The sequence below is a fragment of the Lepisosteus platostomus genome, chromosome 9, assembly GCF_059453375.1.
Source record: "Lepisosteus platostomus isolate fLepPlt1 chromosome 9, fLepPlt1.hap1, whole genome shotgun sequence".
NCBI classification, from domain to species: domain Eukaryota; kingdom Metazoa; phylum Chordata; class Actinopteri; order Semionotiformes; family Lepisosteidae; genus Lepisosteus; species Lepisosteus platostomus.
Window position 1 is genome coordinate 17,721,794 of NC_142619.1, and position 23,260 is coordinate 17,745,053.

At 36.9% G+C, this 23,260-nt stretch overlaps 1 protein-coding gene across 1 annotated transcript in view; it reads left to right on the forward strand.

The window, feature by feature from the left end:
• The first annotated feature begins 310 nt into the window (after positions 1–310).
• LOC148654581 (fibronectin-like) overlaps positions 311–23,260 on the forward strand; it is a 41,171-nt gene continuing 18,221 nt past the window's right edge. The window contains exons 1-27 of the mRNA XM_088647055.1: positions 311–476; positions 1,301–1,396; positions 1,947–2,123; positions 3,005–3,094; positions 3,873–4,064; positions 4,591–4,689; positions 5,516–5,707; positions 6,302–6,400; positions 9,451–9,711; positions 10,891–11,076; positions 12,191–12,289; positions 12,414–12,674; positions 13,219–13,404; positions 14,588–14,686; positions 14,803–15,063; positions 15,384–15,563; positions 16,012–16,110; positions 16,205–16,465; positions 17,811–17,996; positions 19,061–19,159; positions 19,249–19,509; positions 19,831–20,010; positions 20,468–20,566; positions 20,661–20,921; positions 21,241–21,420; positions 21,869–21,967; positions 22,062–22,322. Of these exons, the coding sequence (XP_088503181.1) occupies positions 311–476; positions 1,301–1,396; positions 1,947–2,123; positions 3,005–3,094; positions 3,873–4,064; positions 4,591–4,689; positions 5,516–5,707; positions 6,302–6,400; positions 9,451–9,711; positions 10,891–11,076; positions 12,191–12,289; positions 12,414–12,674; positions 13,219–13,404; positions 14,588–14,686; positions 14,803–15,063; positions 15,384–15,563; positions 16,012–16,110; positions 16,205–16,465; positions 17,811–17,996; positions 19,061–19,159; positions 19,249–19,509; positions 19,831–20,010; positions 20,468–20,566; positions 20,661–20,921; positions 21,241–21,420; positions 21,869–21,967; positions 22,062–22,322 (4,630 nt within the window). The remainder of the gene's footprint in view (positions 477–1,300; positions 1,397–1,946; positions 2,124–3,004; positions 3,095–3,872; positions 4,065–4,590; positions 4,690–5,515; positions 5,708–6,301; positions 6,401–9,450; positions 9,712–10,890; positions 11,077–12,190; positions 12,290–12,413; positions 12,675–13,218; positions 13,405–14,587; positions 14,687–14,802; positions 15,064–15,383; positions 15,564–16,011; positions 16,111–16,204; positions 16,466–17,810; positions 17,997–19,060; positions 19,160–19,248; positions 19,510–19,830; positions 20,011–20,467; positions 20,567–20,660; positions 20,922–21,240; positions 21,421–21,868; positions 21,968–22,061; positions 22,323–23,260) is intronic.

A 23,260-nucleotide genomic window follows, 5' to 3' on the forward strand; every position in this document is an offset into this window, starting at 1 on the left:
GGTTCCACCTATCGTTTTTGTCTCAGAACCCAGATCTCTACAAAAATATGCCCAGAGAGCATCGCTGGCACTCTAAGAACTGCTTTAGGTCAGTACATTACCACAAACCTTTTTTTGCGACTATTGTTCAGAAAGTTACTGATGCTTTAAAATATTATAGGAAAATTATTTCTGATGTATAATGTTTAAATTATCTGTGTTTTATTTCCAAAACCTAGCAATCTTATAGTAGTATTTGCCCGATTTTTAGAGGTGGGTTTGAGTTGTTTTTCTCTGTATCTATGGTCGATATCTAGACCTTCACAGGATAATGATGAACATGACATTGAAAATGACTGACTCGGGAATTGCCCTAACATGGAACCCTCAGCAGACCTTGGGGGTGAATATCCTCTGGTACAGACTGGAAGGACAGTGTTTGCAAAACATGTTCAACATCACTGTGCCAGGGAATGCAACCACCTTATTATTGACTGGTAAGGGTTGTATATTAATTTCTCTTACTTTGAAATACACTTCTATATAGAAATACAGCTAATAGATTCTGTACTCCTTCCTTTTCATCAGTCACTGCCTGGAGATCAGGAGTAATGTTTACAACTGCTGGGTGTAGTATGTACACCCTGTATACATGATGTAAAAATAATATAGTGATGAGATTATCAATAAAAAATCTCTAACTTTATTATGGTAATAAGTTGACTGAAAAGTTTCAGGTCTTCTTTATTTTGTTTTTTCTTTTGTCAAATTGCTATCAAGTAATCTATTAATATTTTGTCTAATGCTTATGCTGAGGAAAAACTGTTTTATGTACAGTAAATGACCATGTGTGTGAGTGTAGAATAGTACTTACAGTAGTGTACATCAGTGCTGCTGCTTCAGAGCTTTTGGGTCCTCACTGTGGAGCCTCCTGTGTCAGTTTGCATGGGCTCCCCCTGTTCACATAGTTGTTCTCAGGGTGCTCCAGTCTCTTCCTGGCCCTACTCTAATTTGTCCCCATGTGTGAAAAGATTGGTTTGCATATCTTATAAAAACACAAAATTCTAAACAAAATGTAAGTTATTCACGATGAATCCAGGTAGTTTTGCAACTCTTTTACATATTAGTAATACCGCGTAATCGAAATGGTACTCTTTCACCACTTCTTTTAAAAATGTCTCTTATTAGCATATTATTTGTCATGTATTTGATGTATCTACAACAGTGTGCTTATTTTTTTTAGATGTGATTTGTTTCTTGCTCTAATTTTCTTCTGGACTCTCCATTATTTTCTGTTAGAATATTTTGTCTCTCCTTTCAGGTCTAAAGTCTTCATCCGTGTGCACAGCTGTTATCACAGTCAATACCACATTGTATGGCTTAGTGACATCTTCTGTTTACACATTCTATGCAGATGGTAGGTATTAAACTTGTGACTCTTACACAGAGCAATGGCTAATATCTTTTATTAACCTTACAGAACAGACATTGCCTTTCAGAGTCTAGAATTAACTGTTTCCAATATGTATGAGATGTTCTCATTCTTTGTCCTCAGAGACACCTGTTCAGCTCTTTTGAAATTTACATTAACAGACATACCATTGATAATTGAGTAAGAATGAGAAGAAAGTAAACACAATGTTTCGGCTGTGGAGCCTGTGGAGCTGCGGCTGTGTGTGCTCACACCCGAAGAAGGCTCCACAGCCGAAACGTTGTTTACTTTCTTCTCTTTTCAGCATGGAATAAACCTATTACTTGTTCATTTGCAGCCTATGCATGCTGACGCAGCTACCCTCCTGTACTATTGAGTAGGAAAGTTATTTTTTACACTCCTTGTAGTTCAACACTTGTAATTTGCCATTTCTGGGGGGATTGTGCTTTAGGAAATTGAAAGGTAAAGCTTGAAGCAGGACCATTTCAATGGGCTTTATCCTACACTGTGCTAATACTGTCCTCTTGGGTTTCAGTTTCGTCTCTTTGCCCTGCGAAGCTGTTAAAGCAATATGTCTCCTCCACCATTGCTGTGATCGCGTGGGATGTGCCTTCCAGCAGCTATACCTCTGTGCAGTATTATGACATTCTGTTCCCAGAGAAAGTGTTCTCAGTTCCCATTGCTGGTGGAGCCACAGAAGCAGCGCTAACAGGTGACGAGTTGGTTTGATGGGCTGTAAAGCTGTCACCCTCACATTGGCCTGGCCAGTGTTTATGTTTTTCACAGTAACCAAAAAATTTAATCATTTCATTTGTACTTTTACCTTCTTTCACATTAACCATTTCTTATATTATATTCTGCATATAACGAAGGTTAGGAAATAAACAAGTCTCAGCTAAAAGCTGATTATCATTTAATTGTTCAGATATGAGAGTTTCCTGCTTGGTATTTATACTGTTTATCTGTCTTTTAGCGGAGAAAGATTTTTTAATCTTTAAAACTTTTAAATGAGTAGATGGTGATTCTGCCTAATAACATATTTACTTTTTTGTAAACCATTGCTGCAAAAATACATGCAGTATTATACTGTAGATGATCTAAAAATAGTTGCCTTCAAAATGCCAAAAAATTACAATTACTAGGCAGTAGAATAGTGCAAAATATTGCCTTGAAGAAAAACAGACCTTTATCCATGAAAAAGGTACACATTCAAAATCTGAAGCATGTAATGTGCTATTAAATACTTTGAGTTCCATTCAAAATTATGCGCATTGCTGTAGTCTATTTATATTTTGAATAGTGACATCAAAATCAATTTTCTTTATAGAATTTGTAATCTGACACATTTACAGTACATCAATTCTTCATGCTGAAGTCTGAAGTATCTCGTTACAGCCAAACATTTGACCAAGGAGATTTTAGCAGAATCGGTAAAGCAGGAAGTTAAAGCAGATAACATTGTGTAATGTTCTGTAATTTGTAGTTATAAATGTGCCGCATTTTAAATGCTGTCTTGTTGTTTGAATTACCTTGTTGAAAACTCTGTGGTCTCAAACAGTGAGGATATAATGTAAAGCATGTTTCTCTCAATAGGTCTGCAGCCCAGTCACACGTATGGGGTATATGTGTACTGTAACTCACTCCTCAACCTGACCTCTGAAGTCCTTCTTTTAACCACTGGAGGTACCAGTTATTGCACGTGTTACCTAACAGTCAAGAGGATAGTCTATTAAAAAGTTTTAATATTGCTTTCATGCCAGTTCCAATATGTATTCAAATCCCACACTGTCCATTATTTGTACTGTTATGCATTTCATTGCATGCATTGCATTTTGATCTTCCAGTACTATACTGAATGATGTAAAGGTACCTTTATAGAATAGAAAGGAAAATATTTTTACTAAAGTCTATATCCTCAAGCATACAATATTTTTTGTTTTCACGTATAATAATTGTTAAAGGTGTAGTCTTTTAACAATTAATTCTCATCTTAACACAGAGACACACATGAAAGGAATGTAAACAATGCAGGCATATTTCAATGGCAGGTTTCAAAAGAGACACTTTTTTTTTCATTAATCCTTAATCTTACAGTCTCTCAGGAAACATAGTAACCACATTTGTGATTGGTGCTTTACCAATATCTTAGTTTTATTAACAGGACTGAGACCAGTGATTTGGTTTGATTTGATTGGAAATTTTTTGGAGTTTGTGTTGCAATTTTATGCTTAATATTTTGATACGTGCTATCTAATAAATTTGCTTTTTGATATAAAATAGTGTATAATGTATACAAGTAAAACATTCTTGAAATATAAAATCTCACATACTGCAGAACTAGCCCAAGAAGCCCAAGTAATGTTTATAATGTTCAAGCTGGATTAGAATCCCCTTTGCCACATTAGTAGTTAAAAAATGTTTTTTTTTAACAGTGTCTTTCTGTTCTCTTTTTTGTGTGAAGTAAATTCCAGATCACCCAGTAATGTTGGAGCCTTGGTCAACTCTTCCTCCACTGTCGTGGTCTCGTGGGTAGCCCCAGTGGAGAACACAGGCGAGATTAAAGAGTACAGGATTTTCTATGGGCCAGTGAACAGCTCTGAACCTGTCAGTGTGAAAATTGTGGCAGCCTCAGTGTTGGCCACCTCCTTGACGAGTAAGTAAGGACAAGTCATAGTTAATTACTTTTAACTGTAGAGTAAAACCTTGAGGAATGTGAAAATTAAAATAAATTTAATTATTTTAGCCATCCGCATTTCTGTTATCCTTTTAACCCTAGAGGTTTTATTAACTGTTTCGTTTGTTACAGTTTGTGATGGCAATATGCCTGATAAATTCCATGTCTGATATAAGGTTATCTTGGGAAAGTTTTCTTGTAATCTTGAAATTCAGGTTTCTTTATTAAATACTCTGCACAATGTCTTCTTTTTAGATTCTTCCTATTATCATTGTTTTCCCTGTATATGTTTGTATATTTTTGGATAGAAACACTTTAATGTTGAATTATTTTTAGTAATTTCATTTCCTGCTGCCTGAGGCAACAGTTTTATTAGGCCGTTGGTAAAGCAAAAGGTGAACATTAGTATCGTTAATAATAAACATGGATAACTCGGTTACTGTTTTATTTTAATCCCTCGGGTTTTGTCTCATAACCTACACCATTTTTTCCTACATTGTTTTAGACTTGAAAGCATCTACAACGTACTTTGTGATTTTGTCTGCATATACCTTCCAAGGCACAGAGGGTCCCAGTCCAATACTTTACTTTAGCACAGAAGCAGGTAAACTGTAGCATGATGTGTTTATAACAGAGTATATTTCTCAAATAGATTGCTGGGCTAGTACTCTTCATTGCTTTAAAAATATGTTTTTGTTGACATAAGAGGTCTCTTGCATTTGAATTGCAAATACACCTGTGCCTTGTTATAATATAAAGTATCATTTTCATGTTTTATTGTAAATTGAGATATATTCATAGAGTATAGTCCAAGGAGCAGTTTGGTTGTCCATTATTGTACTGTATATAAGCGACCTATTCTGTAGCACTATGTACGATACATTCATCCAAAAGAAATAAAATGTTATTATTTTCTAATTAATTTTGTATTTCCAGAAAAAAATGGCCAAGGAGTTCATGTCTTTCCATTGAAACTCATACCCATCTCTAACCTGTCACTGCATTTTCTCACATTTCAAGCCAGTATCTGCAGTCATAGTGCTGAAGCACATGTCTATCTGCATGTTTATCTTCCAGCTCAGCTCTTAATCACTTCAATCAGTTCATTGTTGGCTAAATGTGAAGAATTTTAGCAAGATTTTTTTTAGATTTTCATGTGCTGGTTCTTAAAAAGACTTTATGAATTATGAAGACACACAGTCCCTCCAGGAACATTATTTGAGACCCCTGTAAAAGTGTTTAACTTTTACTGAATTTTAATATTCTCAGGTGTGATTGTTAGCTTGGTTTAAAATTTGTATTGCCCTTAGTTGGGCAAAAACACCAACTGCTGCCAAATTGCCGCAAGTAACATAAATTAAGGGCTTTGTTTCAATAATTACGACAGCCCTCTTTTTAAACATAATGACAGTTTGCGTTGTTTTATAAAGCATCTTCCAGATCGCCCAGTAATGTTGCAGTCTTGGCCACACCTCTGGCCTCTGTCGTGATCTCGTGGGTGGCCCCAGTGGAGAACACAGGCCAGATTAAAGAGTACAGGATTTCCTACGGTCCAGTGAACAGCTCTGAACCTGTCAGTGTGAAAACTGTGGCAGCCTCAGTGCTGGCCACCTCCTTGACAGGTGAGGACATAACACATCAGTGAAGTCACAAGTCAGAATCACTTGCATCTGCCAAGTAAAAGAGTTTGAGAGTTGAAATTTTAAAGTTGACTCTACTTATATCCTTTTTCAGAATCTAAAGAGTTGTTTCTTTATCACTTTATCATTTCATATGGGATTCCAAAAATCATTGGTAATTCTTCTTGATAAAACCTATTAACTTCATTCTTGTCTGTTATAAGGTTAATATAGGAACACATTAATTATTCCTCTTTGAATGAATTTATTTGAAATAAATGTGAGTGTTGAAACATTTTGACCCCCTTCCTAGATTTCTTGAAGTCATTAGTAAAATATTTAGTAGCTATTTTGTGAACTTCAAGTGCTTTGTATCATAGGTTCATAAGTTTAAACTTGAATGTAATTAATGGTAATGTTCATTACCATAATGTTTTATAAATAATATACAGTAACAGCTCAGAGGGTCAAGTGTTAAAAACAGAACCACCTACTTTAAGACTGGACACAAAACTTACATTAATGCAGCAAAAAGGTATGTCCACAGTTCAAAGTTACTTTGAAATCCTTTCACCAGTACTTTATTCCTTTTTTAAGGACTGCAAGCATCTACCACATACTTTGTCTTTGTGACTGCCTTTACCACTGAAGGCAAGGAGGAATCAAGCCCAGTCATTTACTTCAGCATCAACAGAGGTAATGAAATGAAAATTTCATAAACTTCCCGCTAGCTGTGTATTCAAGAGACAGATAACCAGTTATGCCACTTTTCTTTCTACAACCTACATGTGATATTTACATTTTTTTTCACGCTCTACGAATGAGTAGTGCAATGCATGTAATTCATTATTAAGTTAAAATTTCATCTACAAGCACAACTCACAAGAATGATAATAATTGCTTACACTTATATAACGCTTTTCTGAACACTCCACTCAAAGCGCTTTACAGATATTGGGGACTCCCCTCCACCACCACCAATGTGCAGGATGATACGACAGCAGTCATAATGCGCCAGAACGCTCACCACACATAAGCTATTAGTGGGGAGGAGAACAGAGTAATGAAGCCAATTCAATTTTTTACAGCTTTTATTTAAACAATATCTAGTACCTGGTTGCATTTTTAGAAACCTTAATTTGAATAAAGCAGATCCCAGTCGTAAGAGAGTTCATAATGCGAGAACACATTATGTTACATTTTTTCTGCATCAGTTGAAGCATTCTGAAGTCTCTCAAAAACGTAAAAAATGTAATAATAATAATTAATAATTGCTTACACTTACAGTATATAGCGCTTTTCTGGACACTGCACTCAAAGCGCTTTACAGGTAATGGGGACTCCCCTCCACCACCACCAACGTGCAGCATCCACCTGGATGATGCAACGGCAGCCATAGAGCGCCAGAACACTCACCACACATCAGCTATTAGTGGGGAGGAGAACAAAGTAATGAAGCCAATTCAGAGATGGGGATTATTAGGAGGCCGTGATTGGTAAGGGCCATTGGGAAATTTGGCCAGGATGCCAATGTTACACCCCTACTCTTTTCGAGAAATGCCCTGGGATTTTTAATGACCACAGAGAGTCAGGAGCTCAGTTTTACGTCTCATCCCAAGGACGGCGCCTGTTTACAGTATAGTGTCCCCATCACTATACAGGGGCATTAGGACCCACATAGACTGCAAGGTGAGCGCCCCCTGTTGGCCCCACAAACACCCCTTCCAGCAGCAACCTTATGTTTTTCCCAGGAGGTCTCCCAACCCACACCTGCTTAGCTTCAGTGGGTTGCCAGTTGTGAGTTGCAGGATAATATGGCTGCTGGCTATATTAATAATGTAATTTGAATATACAGGTATTTAAGTCAATAAAATGCATGGAAAGGTTCTTTTCTTCAGACTACTACAGTGATAGTCACTAATTTATGTTGTTAGCTATGTTGCTATAAGAAAATTATACCAACTTTTGAAGTGCCTTGCATATGTACTGTATTCAAACTCTTCCTGTGGTGACATTACAAAATGAAGTATAAGCATCTTTTTAAGCTGAATATTTTATTTAAAACCTGAATGCTCATACTAGGGACTGAAGAACGTTACAGTAAATGTCAGTAAAAATGAGAAAAAGCAGAAATATGTTGATTACATACTGTAAGAATTCAGACCATTGAACTCAACATTTGGTGAAAACACCAAAAAAACACAAATTGTTGATAGGATTCAAGTCAGCACTTTGACTGGGCCATGCAAGGACATTTACAGTACTTTCTTAAGTAAAGGGATACAGTACACTCCAATGAAGCTTTGGCCTTGTGCTTTGGAAAGTCTTCATAAGTTTTTTTCTCTTTTGACTACATTTAACAAAATGTGCCAAAATAATTAAAATCAAAGCTGTGATATACAGTATAAATTTCGAATTTGAAGATATTTAAAGTTTTCTGTATTAGTTAAATTACATTTATTTTTCAGTCCTGAATAAGACATAAGATGCTGTTAATTTAAGGTCCTGTGTGAAGTTCCCTGTTTTGTCCATGATATTTTTCTATTCTGAATAGTCACCCCCGATTTATTCCACAACACAATGTCTCCTGAAATTGTAATGGAGCACTTGTTTCACTTGATCTAATTGCATTATTAATAATAAGATTATTTGTGCTCTTTAAACTATTTTTTAGGATCAACAAATTCTGAGGATAAACCTGTACATATTCAATACTAACCCATTGCTCTTTTGTATTTATAAATAAAAACCTTGGTTATAGTTCTAGATCTTCTAAATCTTCTGATTTTTTTAGTCTTTTCTTGAAATTCACTACCTCAACCATCCAATTTATTTTATTGTTATATACTGTAGCACCTTTTAACCATTCTGCATTTCTACTACACAGATGTAGAAAGAGAATGGTGCAAAATGTATAAATTATGAAACAAAAAGATAGAATAATGTAAGGATTTGAAGGCCATTTAGAGCAAGTAAGTCTTGAGTCAGATTTAAAAACATCAGAGGGGGATGTGAAAAGGATTTATCCTAATTACACAGTTTGATCCACATACTGTACAGTACATGAATAAATCGGAGTCTAGATAAACAGTTAACATCTTTGAAGTTTCAGACATCTCATTTATAATGGTACCTGCAAGTCTAAATAATTAAATTGGGATATATTCAAACATTCTTTTGAACCGCTACAAACCTTACTAACAACCCATTCGAATGTGCATGGTAATTTTTGTATTATTTGAGTTTTACATTTCTGATGAGAATTTTTTATAATCTTTTTCAAAGCTTAAAATTGATGTAAAAACATTTTATGTTAGTAATTAATGATACGTATAATTTGTTATAACAAACCTTGAGTTCTACATGTCTGATTTAAAATTTGTTGTAACTGTTTTGATGCTAGAATAAAAATATTTTGTGTCAATCCCTATAACAAAAGTTATAAGTTATACATTAAGTATTAGTTTGCTGGTTCCAGTCTCATTCGTTCACACAGGACATGCTGGCTAGAGGAATTGTTTGTCTCAATTGCCCCTGTATGTGTGCATTATGTGTACCCTACAGTTGACTGGTTTCCTGTTCAGGGTGTAGTTCCTGCTTGTGCCTTGTATTTCCAAGATGGCTGTGCAGAACTCGTAATTATAGCTGAAAGAAAATAGATTATTCCTAACCTTTATACGGTATTATAGAAATTGGATAATATACAAATGCTTACAAACCCATGAATTGTTTTAATATGTCTCTAGTGCCACTTGCTGTGAATACCATTTGGAAGAGCCCCACCAGTGCCCTAGTGAACTGGACCAGTCCAGCCTCTCTGTCAGTGTCCAGCTATAACGTCAAGTTCAGCAGAGTTGGGGACAACAGCTCCTCCACTGTAAACACCAAAGAGCAGTCAGTCCTGCTGCAGGGCCTCCTTCCCAACAGCACCTACAGCATCACAGTGACCCCCATCATCAATGGGACAACAGGACAGCCTGTGTACATAACAGTGAAAACTCCAGCTGGTAGGTACCAGTTATTGTTCTCTTTTTCAATGCTGAAGTAATCAGTGACTGTTTTAGCTTTTCTCAATAAGGCTATTTACTTTAAAAAGTACGAGATTGCTACTGATGTGCTTATCCCATTGTAGAAACATATAATACTGTGACGCCATAGAAGGTAAAAATAGTTAATATTAGGGATTATCATGTGATTACCAGCATCACTTACCTTCTTCTAATGCTTTGAACACCTAGCTAATATCTTTGTAATAATAATAATAATAATAATAATAATAATAATAATAATAATAATAATAATAATAATATCAAAACAATGATTAGAAGTTTTAAGATTTAACTAATAGAAAACTTAATATAGAAATCAAACATATTTAATACAGTATGCATTAGAATGTTATATGTGGGATTTTGAGTATGTTGCTTTAGCCAGTAAATGCACTATTTTAGGGTTGTATCTCCTGCGTTTGTAAAAGCTTTATTTTAATGGAACATTTAGCGTTGTGTTGTGTGCTGCATTTGTGAGATAATGTTTTATAGTTCTTCATATTATGATTACTATTCCTGGGGCTTTGTGACACAATCAAAATTTACTAGCTGTTTATTAATATTTATGGGTTCCAATACATAGCATACATATAGTACAGTATGTCACGGGTCATGAAAATGTCACATATTTAGGACATATTAAGGGCAAGTAAGCTGTCTCTGGCTGATATTTTTTACTTTTAATGTGCAAAAAGGCAGAATGAGACGTTTTAAGAGAGATTCATTTCATGTAGTACTGTGATGGGATGAAGAGATTATTAATGTTCAGATCCAAAATTCATTGCAGCTGTAGCTCTAGCTCTGTACCCTAAACTAGAAAGGTGTTAATTCTAATATTTATCTATAGTATGTTCGTACAATATGGTCAGTTGAACCAGGAACTTGTTTTCTGTAGATATATCTTTGAGGAACATACTGTATGTTCTAAAGCCATACACCCTAAAGCAGGGTCACTTTCTAAAAAATCAACAATCTATGGTCTAATTAAATAGACTGTCATAGAAAAAGAGATGATAGTCCTATGTAAACCGAAAATGAACTCCTGCATTGAATGTGTTAAAAAAATCTACAGGAAATTCTGCTTAGAGCTCTCTTCAAGAATGTCATATATTACTGTTACTTTTTAATTTTTTATAGCTCTCTCTCCTGGCTATGTTAGTGTTTCAAACAAAACCACCACATCAGCAGTAATGACCTGGCAGCCCCCTGTGGGAGATGCTGGCCTGGTCACAGGGTACAGAGTTTCCTACAGCCTTGTGACCAGCACTGAGCCCAGCACTAACCTCACTCTTCCTGCTACAGCACTTTGGGTCAACCTGACAGGTCAGGCAACACATTCTGATTTTCGTACAGTATATAAATGCCACATTGTGCATACCTGTGATGGGGTAATTGAAATTATAAAAACAAAACTTGTAAAACCACATGAAATCCATACCTATGTGGAAGTAAGAATTAATTTAGCTTATGTTTAGCTTATGTTTTGAAATCTATCTATTTATGAGTAAAGGATGACACAATGGCAAAGTCCTGAGTTCAGTCCTGTCCTGAGTTCAGTTGTTGGGGTACTATACAGTATGTGTTGAGTTTGCAGGTTCTCCCTGTGTTCATGTATAGTAGGTTTCCTCTCTGTGCTCCAGTTTCCTCCCACAGTCTAAAGACATACTGGTTGGTTAATTGGCTTCTGGGAAAACTGAACCAGGTGTGAGTATGTATGTATTTGTGGGTATGTGTGCCCTGTGATGGACTGGCATCCCTTCCAGAATGTATCTTGCCTTGCACCCGTTTCTTACCACGATAGACTCTGGTGCTCCCCGTAACCCTGTATTGATTAAAAAGGTTGGGAAATTGATGGATATACAGTATGATTGAGAACCAAAATGTCTGAAAATAGTTTTTATTTACTATTGTTTCATGGGGATTCCAATTAAAATTACATTCTCAACTCTAATTGATGAAATTTAACATGTGTTTGCTGGTATCAAATGTATAAACAAAATTATATTTAAAAAAGATTCTTGAATAGGACATTTACATCCACTAGAACATGATGTCCTTAATATGGGTTGAGGTTTTCTTACAATTATGGAAGATTCATTCATGCATCTGAAGAATTACAAAAGTTTGCTCCATCATTTCCAATAGCACTTTTAGTAATGAACAAAAAAAGACATCTGCTTCTTTTTGAACAAAGTAACAATGTCTGTTTTAAACAAACATAATTTTGCAAATGTTGCAGTAAATCACCAAGCACATTTTACATGTCATTGAATACTCTGTTTTGTCAGTCTTTAATGTACTGTATGTAAAATCAAAGTAAAACTAACTTTTCTAGCATTTCCTTTATACTCATCAACCCATTTCACTCATCCTTGAGAAATCTCACTGATGTTAAAACTGCTTGTCTATTTTTCTCCTCTTCTCCTTTGTTGTATAGGTCTGAAGGAAGGAACTATGTACTCAGTGTCTGTGTCTGCCCTGACATCACTCGGTACTGAGGACAGAAGTCAGCAGGTCTACTTCACTACAGAATCATGTGAGAATACTGCTGCTTAGGTTATGGTTAAATATATTTAGACAAAGTTCATTTAATCATTAATTGTCCACATGTTTAATAGGTCTGTGCTTCAGCATTTTGTGGTTTCACTTTATATTTTTAGCACCAATAGTTGTTAGTTCTACAGCCAAGAGCCCCACCAGTGCCTTAGTGAACTGGACCAGTCCAGCCTCTCTGTCAGTGTCCAGCTATGATGTCCAGTTCAGCAGAGCTGGGGACAACAGCTCCTCCACCGTAAACACCAAAAAGCAGTCAGTCCTGCTGCAGGGCCTCCTTCCCAACAGCACCTACAGCATCACAGTGACGCCCATCACCAACGGGACTAGGGGGCTGCCAGGATACATCACTGTCACAACTGCAAAGGGTCTGTGCTGTCGGCTCTACAGTTTCTTATTCATTCCTTCTCAAGTTCAGTAGATAATGTGTTTATGTCACTGGCAGACTTGACACTATCAGCATGATAGGACTCTGCCATTATACCGAGCAATCCAGTGAAGATGATATTGAAATTTTTAATTACTCCAACCCATGTATACCACTTTATTCTCACATTCTTTAGACCAACAATTTCCTTTAAAACTTTCCTCTAATACAAGTATGTATACCTAATTAAAGCAATAACTTTATATTTTAGTTAAAAGTGCCCAGGGTATTGCTTTGTAAAACTGTTTTTGGTTATTTTAACAGTTTAATATTATTTACTGTAGTATTTTACCTGTTTTAATTTTTTATTCATCCAATTGTTAAAGAATTAATGATCAGGTTTTTGAAGTGTTATTCAGCCTATTGTAAAAAAAATGGTTAGCTTAAAACCGCAAAAATAATAGTAATAACATGTCAAAAGTAGTATTGTTAAACCTCTAGTGAAGGGCTCAAGTTCTTCTGTGGTGATTTTGTTTTCCTTACAGCTCTCTCCCCCAGCAATGTTGCTGTGTTGAGTGTGACTGGAACATCAGCAGTAGTGACCTGGCAGCCTCCTATCGGAGATGCTGGCCTGGTCACAGGGTACCGAGTTTCCTACACCCCTGTGAACAGCACGGAACCCAGCGCTAACCTCACTCTTCCTGCTACAGCACTGCAAGCAAATTTGACAGGTGGCTTTGTGGACAGATTCGTCTATAAAATAGAGGACTATTCATTCCCCATCTGATGTTAATCTGATTTTTAATCTGACATCATAAACTACATAGTGTAATGCCTACAGTATACCCTGTCATGCCTCTGTCTTTGCATGCGGGTATTTGTCATAAGAGTGAGGATTACCAAGATCTGCATTTTGCTAACATTTAAAGTGTTCTCAAGATGGCAAAAAATGATTTGGAGTACTGTCAATAAATTATGGCAAAATTGTTTTTCTTTGTTAAAATAAAAAAAAAACATAATACAAATTTTGTTATGAAGCTGATGTTTATGGAAATGCATAATACAATAAAAATGTTTTGATAGTATTTTACATGTACTGTATATTTACAGTTAACTGTACCACTAAAACCCGCTGTGAAACATGCTTTTTTCTACAGTGCAAAAGTCTTGCCTTTAAGTAAAACAGGGCTGCTGTAGTGATTTTGGCCATGTTGTACAGTACCAGAATGTAATTGAATAGTTTTCTTGTAGATACATCTTAATGTTTCAACAAACTGTGAGATTTGTTTGCTGAATAGGCAGATGATTTTGTGCAACTCTTAAATCTTTAGAAAAAAAGTTTTGTAATTATAGCTATAGTCTGTTGAGATTATAATTCTAATCTTGGAATCAGGTTTTATTAACAGCCATTTGAAATTAAACTAAGAGTCATGTGTTGATTCTTTATTTCTGATATAATATCTGATTTATACTTGCATCATTGATACCTACAGAATACTGAGTATTTCAGGTATTTACAGTATTTCTGACAAAAGGCATTGTACAGCCTAAACCTTTATACTGTAGGTTTGATATTGTTTTCTGAAACTGATAATCTAATGAGTTATGAAGAACTAAAACACGCCTAATAAGTAACATGCCTGAAAACACAAGCTTTACTGGTTAAAGTTAGTATTACCCAGATGAAAACACTGGATTTACGATAAATCCAAAATACCAAAAGGCTGCCATAACTTTAAAAGCACTGATATATAATATGGTACATGTTTTAGAGTTAACCTAAGTGACTTAAACTAAGAATTCATAAATAGCTGGAAGATAATAAAAATTAGGACATTGTATGAAAATATTTTTCATATTCCATGTCTTAATTCATGACTATATTTTGCATGACTCATTGTCCTCCTACTGTAGATCTGAAGGGAGATATGAAGTACTCTGTGTCTGTTTCTGCCCTGACCTCCCTGGGCACTGAGGAGAGCAGCCCAAAGGTCAGCTTCACTACAGAACCATGTGAGTGAGAGGAGCCTAAGATTTTCAAAATCATTTTAAAAAACTTTTTTTTTATACAGCACATACTCCAATAAATAATTTAAAATTGTACATTTGTTTAACAATTGTATGTCTAGTGCCCCTTGCTGTGAACGCTACAGCCCAGAGCCCCACCAGTGCCCTAGTGAACTGGACCAGTCCAGCCTCTTTGTCAGTGTCCAGCTATGACGTCCAGTTCAGCAGAGCTGGGGACAACAGCTCCTCCACTGTAAACACCAAAAAGCAGTCAGTCCTGCTGCAAGGCCTCCTTCCCAACAGCACCTACAGCATCACAGTGACACCCATCACCAACGGGACCAGAGGGCGACCAGGATACACCACTGTCACAACTGCAAAGGGTCTGTACAGCATGGATAGAAAATACTCTGTATGGGTTTTTTTCTTCAATGCTCTATATACAATATTTGAATAAGTGAAAGTTTACATTATTCCTTGCTTTGAAAAAAAAACCCATCAGTTGATCATTTTTGCAAAGACCATTTGGAATAAAAATAGCTTTCCTATCAATGTAGAAAGTAATACTGTAAATGTTAATATACTGGCATGACAACACCCAATTATCTTTTAAATAGAGCGTTTGTCATTACTTACATTTACAGTACAAACAGTAGATTAATAAAACGCCTTGTCACCATCTTATCCTGGCTGCTCTTTACAGTTTTCTTCCTCAGCAACGTGTCTAACAAGACTGCAACATCGGCTGTGGTGACTTGGCAGCCTCCAGTGACGGAAGTTGGGCTGGTCACAGGGTACCGAGTGTCCTACAGGCCTGTGAGCAGCACTGAGCCCAGCACTAACCTCACTCTTCCTGCTGCAGCACTTGGAGTGAACCTGACAGGTAGTGAACGAAAAGAAAGGACTTAACTGACACAATAAAAAGCAATAGGTATTATTAATAGTCAGATAAAAACATATAACAGAGACCTTTTAAAATGTTTAAATATGCATGTGTTCAAATTCTCATACTTAATGTGATATTCTTAAAAAAACATCTCTTGTCAGGCTCCAGGGTTGAGTGGGTATTATCTCTATATATTTGGAGTTTTTGGATTCATTTGAAGGCATCATGTGAAAACTGCTTATCACCATATTTATTAACTGTAATTGTACAAAACGCATTTTTGTAAAAAATAGTCCACACTTCAGCTGTCATATAGGCAATTTAAGCCTTTATTTGCAAGTATTATATATGGTCTCTTTAGAACATCTACATATTTCTCATATACTGATTGTGTGATATATTTAATTGTTACAACTGTCTTTTGAATGGGCCCTTATTTCTCCAGGTCTGAAGGATGATACAGGGTACCTTGTATCTGTCTCTGCTCTGACATCCCTGGGCACTGAGGAGAGCAGCCCACTGATCTTCTTCACTACAGAGCCATGTGAGTGAGAGGATCTCAGTACCAACATTTGAGTGAATTATTAAATTTGTCATTGTTTTAACATCTAAAATTTACATGAACATTGTTCCTCTAGTGCCCCTTGCTGTGAACGCTACAGCCCAGAGCCCCACCAGTGCCCTAGTGAACTGGACCAGTCCAGCCTCTCTGTCAGTGTCCAGCTATGATGTCCAGTTCAGCAGAGTTGGGGACAACAGCTCCTCCACTGTAAACACCAAAGAGCAGTCAGTCCTGCTGAAGGGTCTCCTTCCCAACAGCACCTACAGCATCACAGTGACTCCCATCACCAACGGGACTAGAGGGCGACCAGGATACACCACTGTCACAACTGCAAAGGGTCAGTAGCTTTTTTCCCAAGATTTTAAAATGCATACCTAGTATGAAGGGAAACTTACCAATATAACAAATCGCCAAAATTATCAGGAAAATTTTATTTCTCTTGGACGTACTCATTGGTTGATCTGTTGTACATACTGTATTAGTTGGCGTACTGTTCATTGCATCTGTGCTACGTCCGTCAAAAAAACATTGTAATTCATCATTCAGGAGGACTTTACATACTCTAATCTACACACTGCAACATTGCTTTCTTGATAAGTGGAGCATACTGGTTGCGTTTTTCTTTTTTCTTTTTCACCAGGCTTGAAATTCAATGGATTCAATTAAATGTTGACTTGCTCTAAACACCTCTGCCCAATCATCTTTCTCAACAACACACTGATTTAGTGTACATGCAAAAGCAAAATGCTATGTGACTGTATCACAATCAGTAATGAAAATTCAGTTTATCTAAAGACACCAAATTTATTTTAATCAATATCCAAAATCCCTGTACTTTTACTAAAAAAACAAACAAACAATGCTGACGCAAATTGTTAAGAGGACCTTTTATTGTGGGGCAAGTTTATATGGCCCACAAATTGAAATTTTGTGGGCTATGTCACTGACTCAAAACAAAAACAAATTATAATACTACATTAAGAATAAAAATATTATGCAATATTACCAAACGAGCCATGCAGGTACCATTTTCACAGTTTTTGGAAGGAAAGGTATTTGGCAAAATATTTAAGTGAGTCGTTTATGTTGAATTGCATATAGTTTATATAATACCTTTTATTTTCTTTAATTAAAATGTAGATTTTTTTTTGTTACAGAAGAATTATTCCATTACTTTCCAAAATATATTTGTGAATAGAGGCATTTTAAAATTAATTAACTTGCATACCTGCACTTAAACTAATTGACTTATCTTCATCATTAAATGGTGTTAATTATAAAAAAAATCCTTTTTAAGAAAAGATGCATTATGTAAAGCAGATTTTAAAAAGCTTTTTTTGATTACAGGTTTTGTTGTGCTATAAAAGGATTTGCAAAATAACTCTTCAATTGAAAGGTGATAGCTGGTATTAAAAACTTTCCCTGAAAAAGTGTCCTATACTCTTAAACCAAAACCTTCCCTTCATTCTTCTCTATATCTAGTAGTAGTTTTACATCTTTCTAGCTGTCGGGCACAATGAGCAGTTTAATTTCTTTTATTGGAGTTTATTACAGTTAATGTACAATGTAATTCAGACATGAAAAATGTATGATTCAGATGAAAGAATTACTTTAAGTAGATAAAACAGTGACAATTATCTTCTTGCCTGTATGATATTACGTTGTCTTTTCTTTCCTTACAGCTCCCACCCCCAGCAATGTTACTATTTCCAGTGTGACCGAAACGTCAGCAGTAGTGACCTGGGTGCCTCCTGTTGAAAATGGTGGCCTGATCACAGCGTACAGAGTTTCCTACAGCCCCGTGAGCAGCACTGAACCCAGCGCTAACATCACTCTTCCAGCTACAGCACAGAGGGCAAATTTGACAGGTAGTAAATCATGATAAATCATGAAATAACTGGCATGATGAAGAGTTCAATGGGCAAAAAAGAAACTGAGGCAGCGCAGTGGCATGGTTACCATTGCTGACTCACAGTGCTGGGGCCCCTGTGTTCAGTTCCTGGGGTGCTATCTGTTTGGTGTTTGTATGTTCTCCCCTTGTTTACATGAGTTTCCTCTGGGTGCTCCGGTTTCCTCCCACAGTCCAAAGAAATACTGATAGATTAGATGGCTTCTGGGAAAATGTGCGCTGGGGTGTGTTTGTGTTTGTGTCTGCGTTTGCACTGAGATGGACTTGGGTCCCGTCCAGGGTGTATCCTGCTTTGTGCCTGTTGCTTGACGGGTAGGCTCAAGCTCTCCCGCAACCTTGTATTTATGTAAGTGGTAAGAAAATGCACGGATGGAGAACAAGAAACTATAAAAGACTGTGGGACAGTTCTGGATATGTTTTGTCTTCAGATTTTCAGATGCAGCATGACAGGATTCTCAAAATGTGCTTCTGAGAGGGCAAGGTTAGCCAGGCAAAGTTAACAGCGTGTGTTAATTTTAGATATGTAAAGTTTGGGGTGTATGGATTCAATAGAGGAAAAGTGCAATGTTTGTTAGATGGCGGTCAGTTCTTCTGCCTCACAGGACCTAGTTGGATATTGGCCTGGGGTACCTGTCTGCGAAGACTTTGACCATTATCCCCCGTTTGTGTGGGTTTTCACTTTTTCCCACCTCCAAGAGACATACTGACCAGTTTTGCATGACTGTTACATATTGTCCCTTTCCTTCTGAGTCTGTAATGGAGGAGATGGGAGAGGGGTCTCTTGGGACAGGCTGAAGCTTTCTGTGTCCAAGACATGTGATTCCTGGTACTGGATGGATGCTGTACATGAAACCACAGAAACATTTTTGATATCCCTGCTCTCTTAATTGTTACATTGCCAGACTAAACCTTTAAAAGTATGCTTATACTAAAGTATTTCTAGATCATCTGCTCTCAATGTGATAGAATTTTTAATATATTTACTGGAATGACTGACTTTTGATTGGGCCCTTATTTCTCCAGGTCTGAAGGATGATACAAGGTACCTTGTATCTGTCTCTGCACTGACATCCCTGGACACTGAGGAGAGCAGCCCACTGATCTTCTTCACTACAGAGCCATGTGAGTGAGATGATCTTAAGGCATTCATTTGAGTGAATTACTTGTCATTGTTTTAACATCTAAAATTTGCATGAACATTGTTCCTCTAGTGCCCCTTGCTGTGAACGCTACAGCCCAGAGCCCGACCAGTGCCCTAGTGAACTGGACCAGTCCAGCCTCTCTGTCAGTGTCCAGCCATGACGTCCAGTTCAGCAGAGTTGGGGACAACAGCTCCTCCACCGTAAACACCAAAGAGCAGTCAGTCCTGCTGCAGGGCCTCCTTCCCAACAGCACCTACAGCATCACAGTGACCCCCATCACCAACGGGACTAGAGGGCGACCAGGATACACCACTGTCACAACTGCAAAGGGTCTGTACAGCATGGATAAAAAATACTCTTTATGGGGTTTTTTTCTGCAATGCTCTATATACAATATTTGAATAAGTGAAAGTTTACATTATTCCTTGCTTTGAAAAAAAAACCCATCAGTTGATCATTTTTGCAAAGACCATTTGGAATAAAAATAGCTTTCCTATCAATGTAGAAAGTAATACTGTAAATGTTAATATACTGGCATGACAACACCCAATTATCTTTTAAATAGAGCGTTTGTCATTACTTACATTTACAGTACAAACAGTAGATTAATAAAACGCCTTGTCACCATCTTATCCTGGCTGCTCTTTACAGTTTTCTTCCTCAGCAACGTGTCTAACAAGACTGCAACATCGGCTGTGGTGACTTGGCAGCCTCCAGTGACGGAAGTTGGGCTGGTCACAGGGTACCGAGTGTCCTACAGGCCTGTGAGCAGCACTGAGCCCAGCACTAACCTCACTCTTCCTGCTGCAGCACTTGGAGTGAACCTGACAGGTAGTGAACAAAAAGAAAGGACTTAACTGACACAATAAAAAGCAATAGGTATTATTAATATTTAGATAAAAACACATAACAGATACCTTTTAAATTTTTTAAATATGCATGTGTTCGAATTCTTATACTTAGTGTGATATTCTTAAAAAAACATCTCTTGTCAAGCTCCAGGGTTGAGTGGGTATTATCTCTATATATTTGGAGTTTTTGGATTCATTTGAAGGCATCCAGTGAAAACTGCTTATGTGTCACCATATTTATTAACTTTAATTGTACAAAGCGCATTTTTGTAAAAAATAGTACACACTTCAGCTGTCATATAGGCAATTTAAGCCTTTAGAATTATTTGCAAGTATTATATATGGTCTCTTTGAACATCTAAATATTTCTCATATACTGATTGTGTGATATATTTAATTGTTACAACTGTCTTTTGATTGGGCCCTTATTTCTCCAGGTCTGAAGGATGATACAGGGTACCTTGTATCTGTCTCTGCTCTGACATCCCTGGGCACTGAGGAGAGCAGCCCACTGATCTTCTTCACTACGGAGCCATGTGAGTGTGAGGATCTCAGTACCAACATTTAAGTGAATTATTACATTTGTCATTGTTTTAACATCTAAAATTTACATGACCATTGTTCCTCTAGTGCCCCTTGCTGTGAACGCTACAGCCCAGACCCCCACCAGTGCCCTAGTGAACTGGACCAGTCCAGCCTCTCTCTCAGTGTCCAGCTATGACGTCCAGTTCAGCAGAGTTGGGGACAACAGCTCCTCCACTGTAAACACCAAAAAGCAGTCAGTCCTGCTGCAAGGCCTCCTTCCCAACAGCACCTACAGCATCACAGTGACCCCCATCACCAACGGGACCAGAGGGCGACCAGGATACACCACTGTCACAACTGCAAAGGGTCTGTACAGCATGGATAGAAAATACTCTGTATGGGTTTTTTTCTTCAATGCTCTATATACAATATTTGAATGAGTGAAAGTGTACATTATTCTTTGCTTTGTAAAACAAAACATTATTTGATCATTTTTGGAAAGACCATTTGGAATAAAAATAGCTTTCCTATCCATGTAAAAAATAATACTGTAAATGTTAATATACTGGCATGACAACACCCAATTGTCTTTTAAGTAGAGCGTTTGTCATTACTTACATTTACAGTACAAACAGTAGATTAATAAAATGCCTTGTCACCATCTTATCCTGGCTGCTCTTTACAGTTTTCTTCCTCAGCAACGTGTCTAACAAGACTGCAACATCGGCTGTGGTGACTTGGCAGCCTCCAGTGACGGAAGTTGGGCTGGTCACAGGGTACCGAGTGTCCTACAGGCCTGTGAGCAGCACTGAGCCCAGCACTAACCTCACTCTTCCTGCTGCAGCACTTGGAGTGAACCTGACAGGTAGTGAACGAAAAGAAAGGACTTAACTGACACAATAAAAAGCAATAGGTATTATTAATAGTCAGATAAAAACATATAACAGAGACCTTTTAAAATGTTTAAATATGCATGTGTTCAAATTCTCATACTTAATGTGATATTCTTAAAAAAACATCTCTTGTCAGGCTCCAGGGTTGAGTGGGTATTATCTCTATATATTTGGAGTTTTTGGATTCATTTGAAGGCATCATGTGAAAACTGCTTATCACCATATTTATTAACTGTAATTGTACAAAACGCATTTTTGTAAAAAATAGTCCACACTTCAGCTGTCATATAGGCAATTTAAGCCTTTATTTGCAAGTATTATATATGGTCTCTTTAGAACATCTACATATTTCTCATATACTGATTGTGTGATATATTTAATTGTTACAACTGTCTTTTGAATGGGCCCTTATTTCTCCAGGTCTGAAGGATGATACAGGGTACCTTGTATCTGTCTCTGCTCTGACATCCCTGGGCACTGAGGAGAGCAGCCCACTGATCTTCTTCACTACAGAGCCATGTGAGTGAGAGGATCTCAGTACCAACATTTGAGTGAATTATTAAATTTGTCATTGTTTTAACATCTAAAATTTACATGAACATTGTACCTCTAGTGCCCCTTGCTGTGAACGCTACAGCCCAGAGCCCCACCAGTGCCCTAGTGAACTGGACCAGTCCAGCCTCTCTGTCAGTGTCCAGCTATGATGTCCAGTTCAGCAGAGTTGGGGACAACAGCTCCTCCACTGTAAACACCAAAGAGCAGTCAGTCCTGCTGAAGGGTCTCCTTCCCAACAGCACCTACAGCATCACAGTGACGCCCATCACCAACGGGACTAGAGGGCGACCAGGATACACCACTGTCACAACTGCAAAGGGTCAGTAGCTTTTTTCCCAAGATTTTAAAATGCATACCTAGTGTGAAGGGAAACTTACCAATATAACAAATCGCCAAAATTATCAGGAAAATTATATTTCTCTTGGACGTACTCATTGGTTGATCTGTTGTACATACTGTATTAGTTGGCGTACTGTTCATTGCATCTGTGCTACGTCCGTCAAAAAAACATTGTAATTCATCATTCAGGAGGACTTTACATACTCTAATCTACACACTGCAACATTGCTTTCTTGATAAGTGGAGCATACTGGTTGCGTTTTTCTTTTTTCTTTTTCACCAGGCTTGAAATTCAATGGATTCAATTAAATGTTGACTTGCTCTAAACACCTCTGCCCAATCATCTTTCTCAACAACACACTGATTTAGTGTACATGCAAAAGCAAAATGCTATGTGACTGTATCACAATCAGTAATGAAAATTCAGTTTATCTAAAGACACCAAATTTATTTTAATCAATATCCAAAATCCCTGTACTTTTACTAAAAAAACAAACAAACAATGCTGACGCAAATTGTTAAGAGGACCTTTTATTGTGGGGCAAGTTTATATGGCCCACAAATTGAAATTTTGTGGGCTATGTCACTGACTCAAAACAAAAACAAATTATAATACTACATTAAGAATAAAAATATTATGCAATATTACCAAACGAGCCATGCAGGTACCATTTTCACAGTTTTTGGAAGGAAAGGTATTTGGCAAAATATTTAAGTGAGTCGTTTATGTTGAATTGCATATAGTTTATATAATACCTTTTATTTTCTTTAATTAAAATGTAGATTTTTTTTTGTTACAGAAGAATTATTCCATTACTTTCCAAAATATATTTGTGAATAGAGGCATTTTAAAATTAATTAACTTGCATACCTGCACTTAAACTAATTGACTTATCTTCATCATTAAATGGTGTTAAT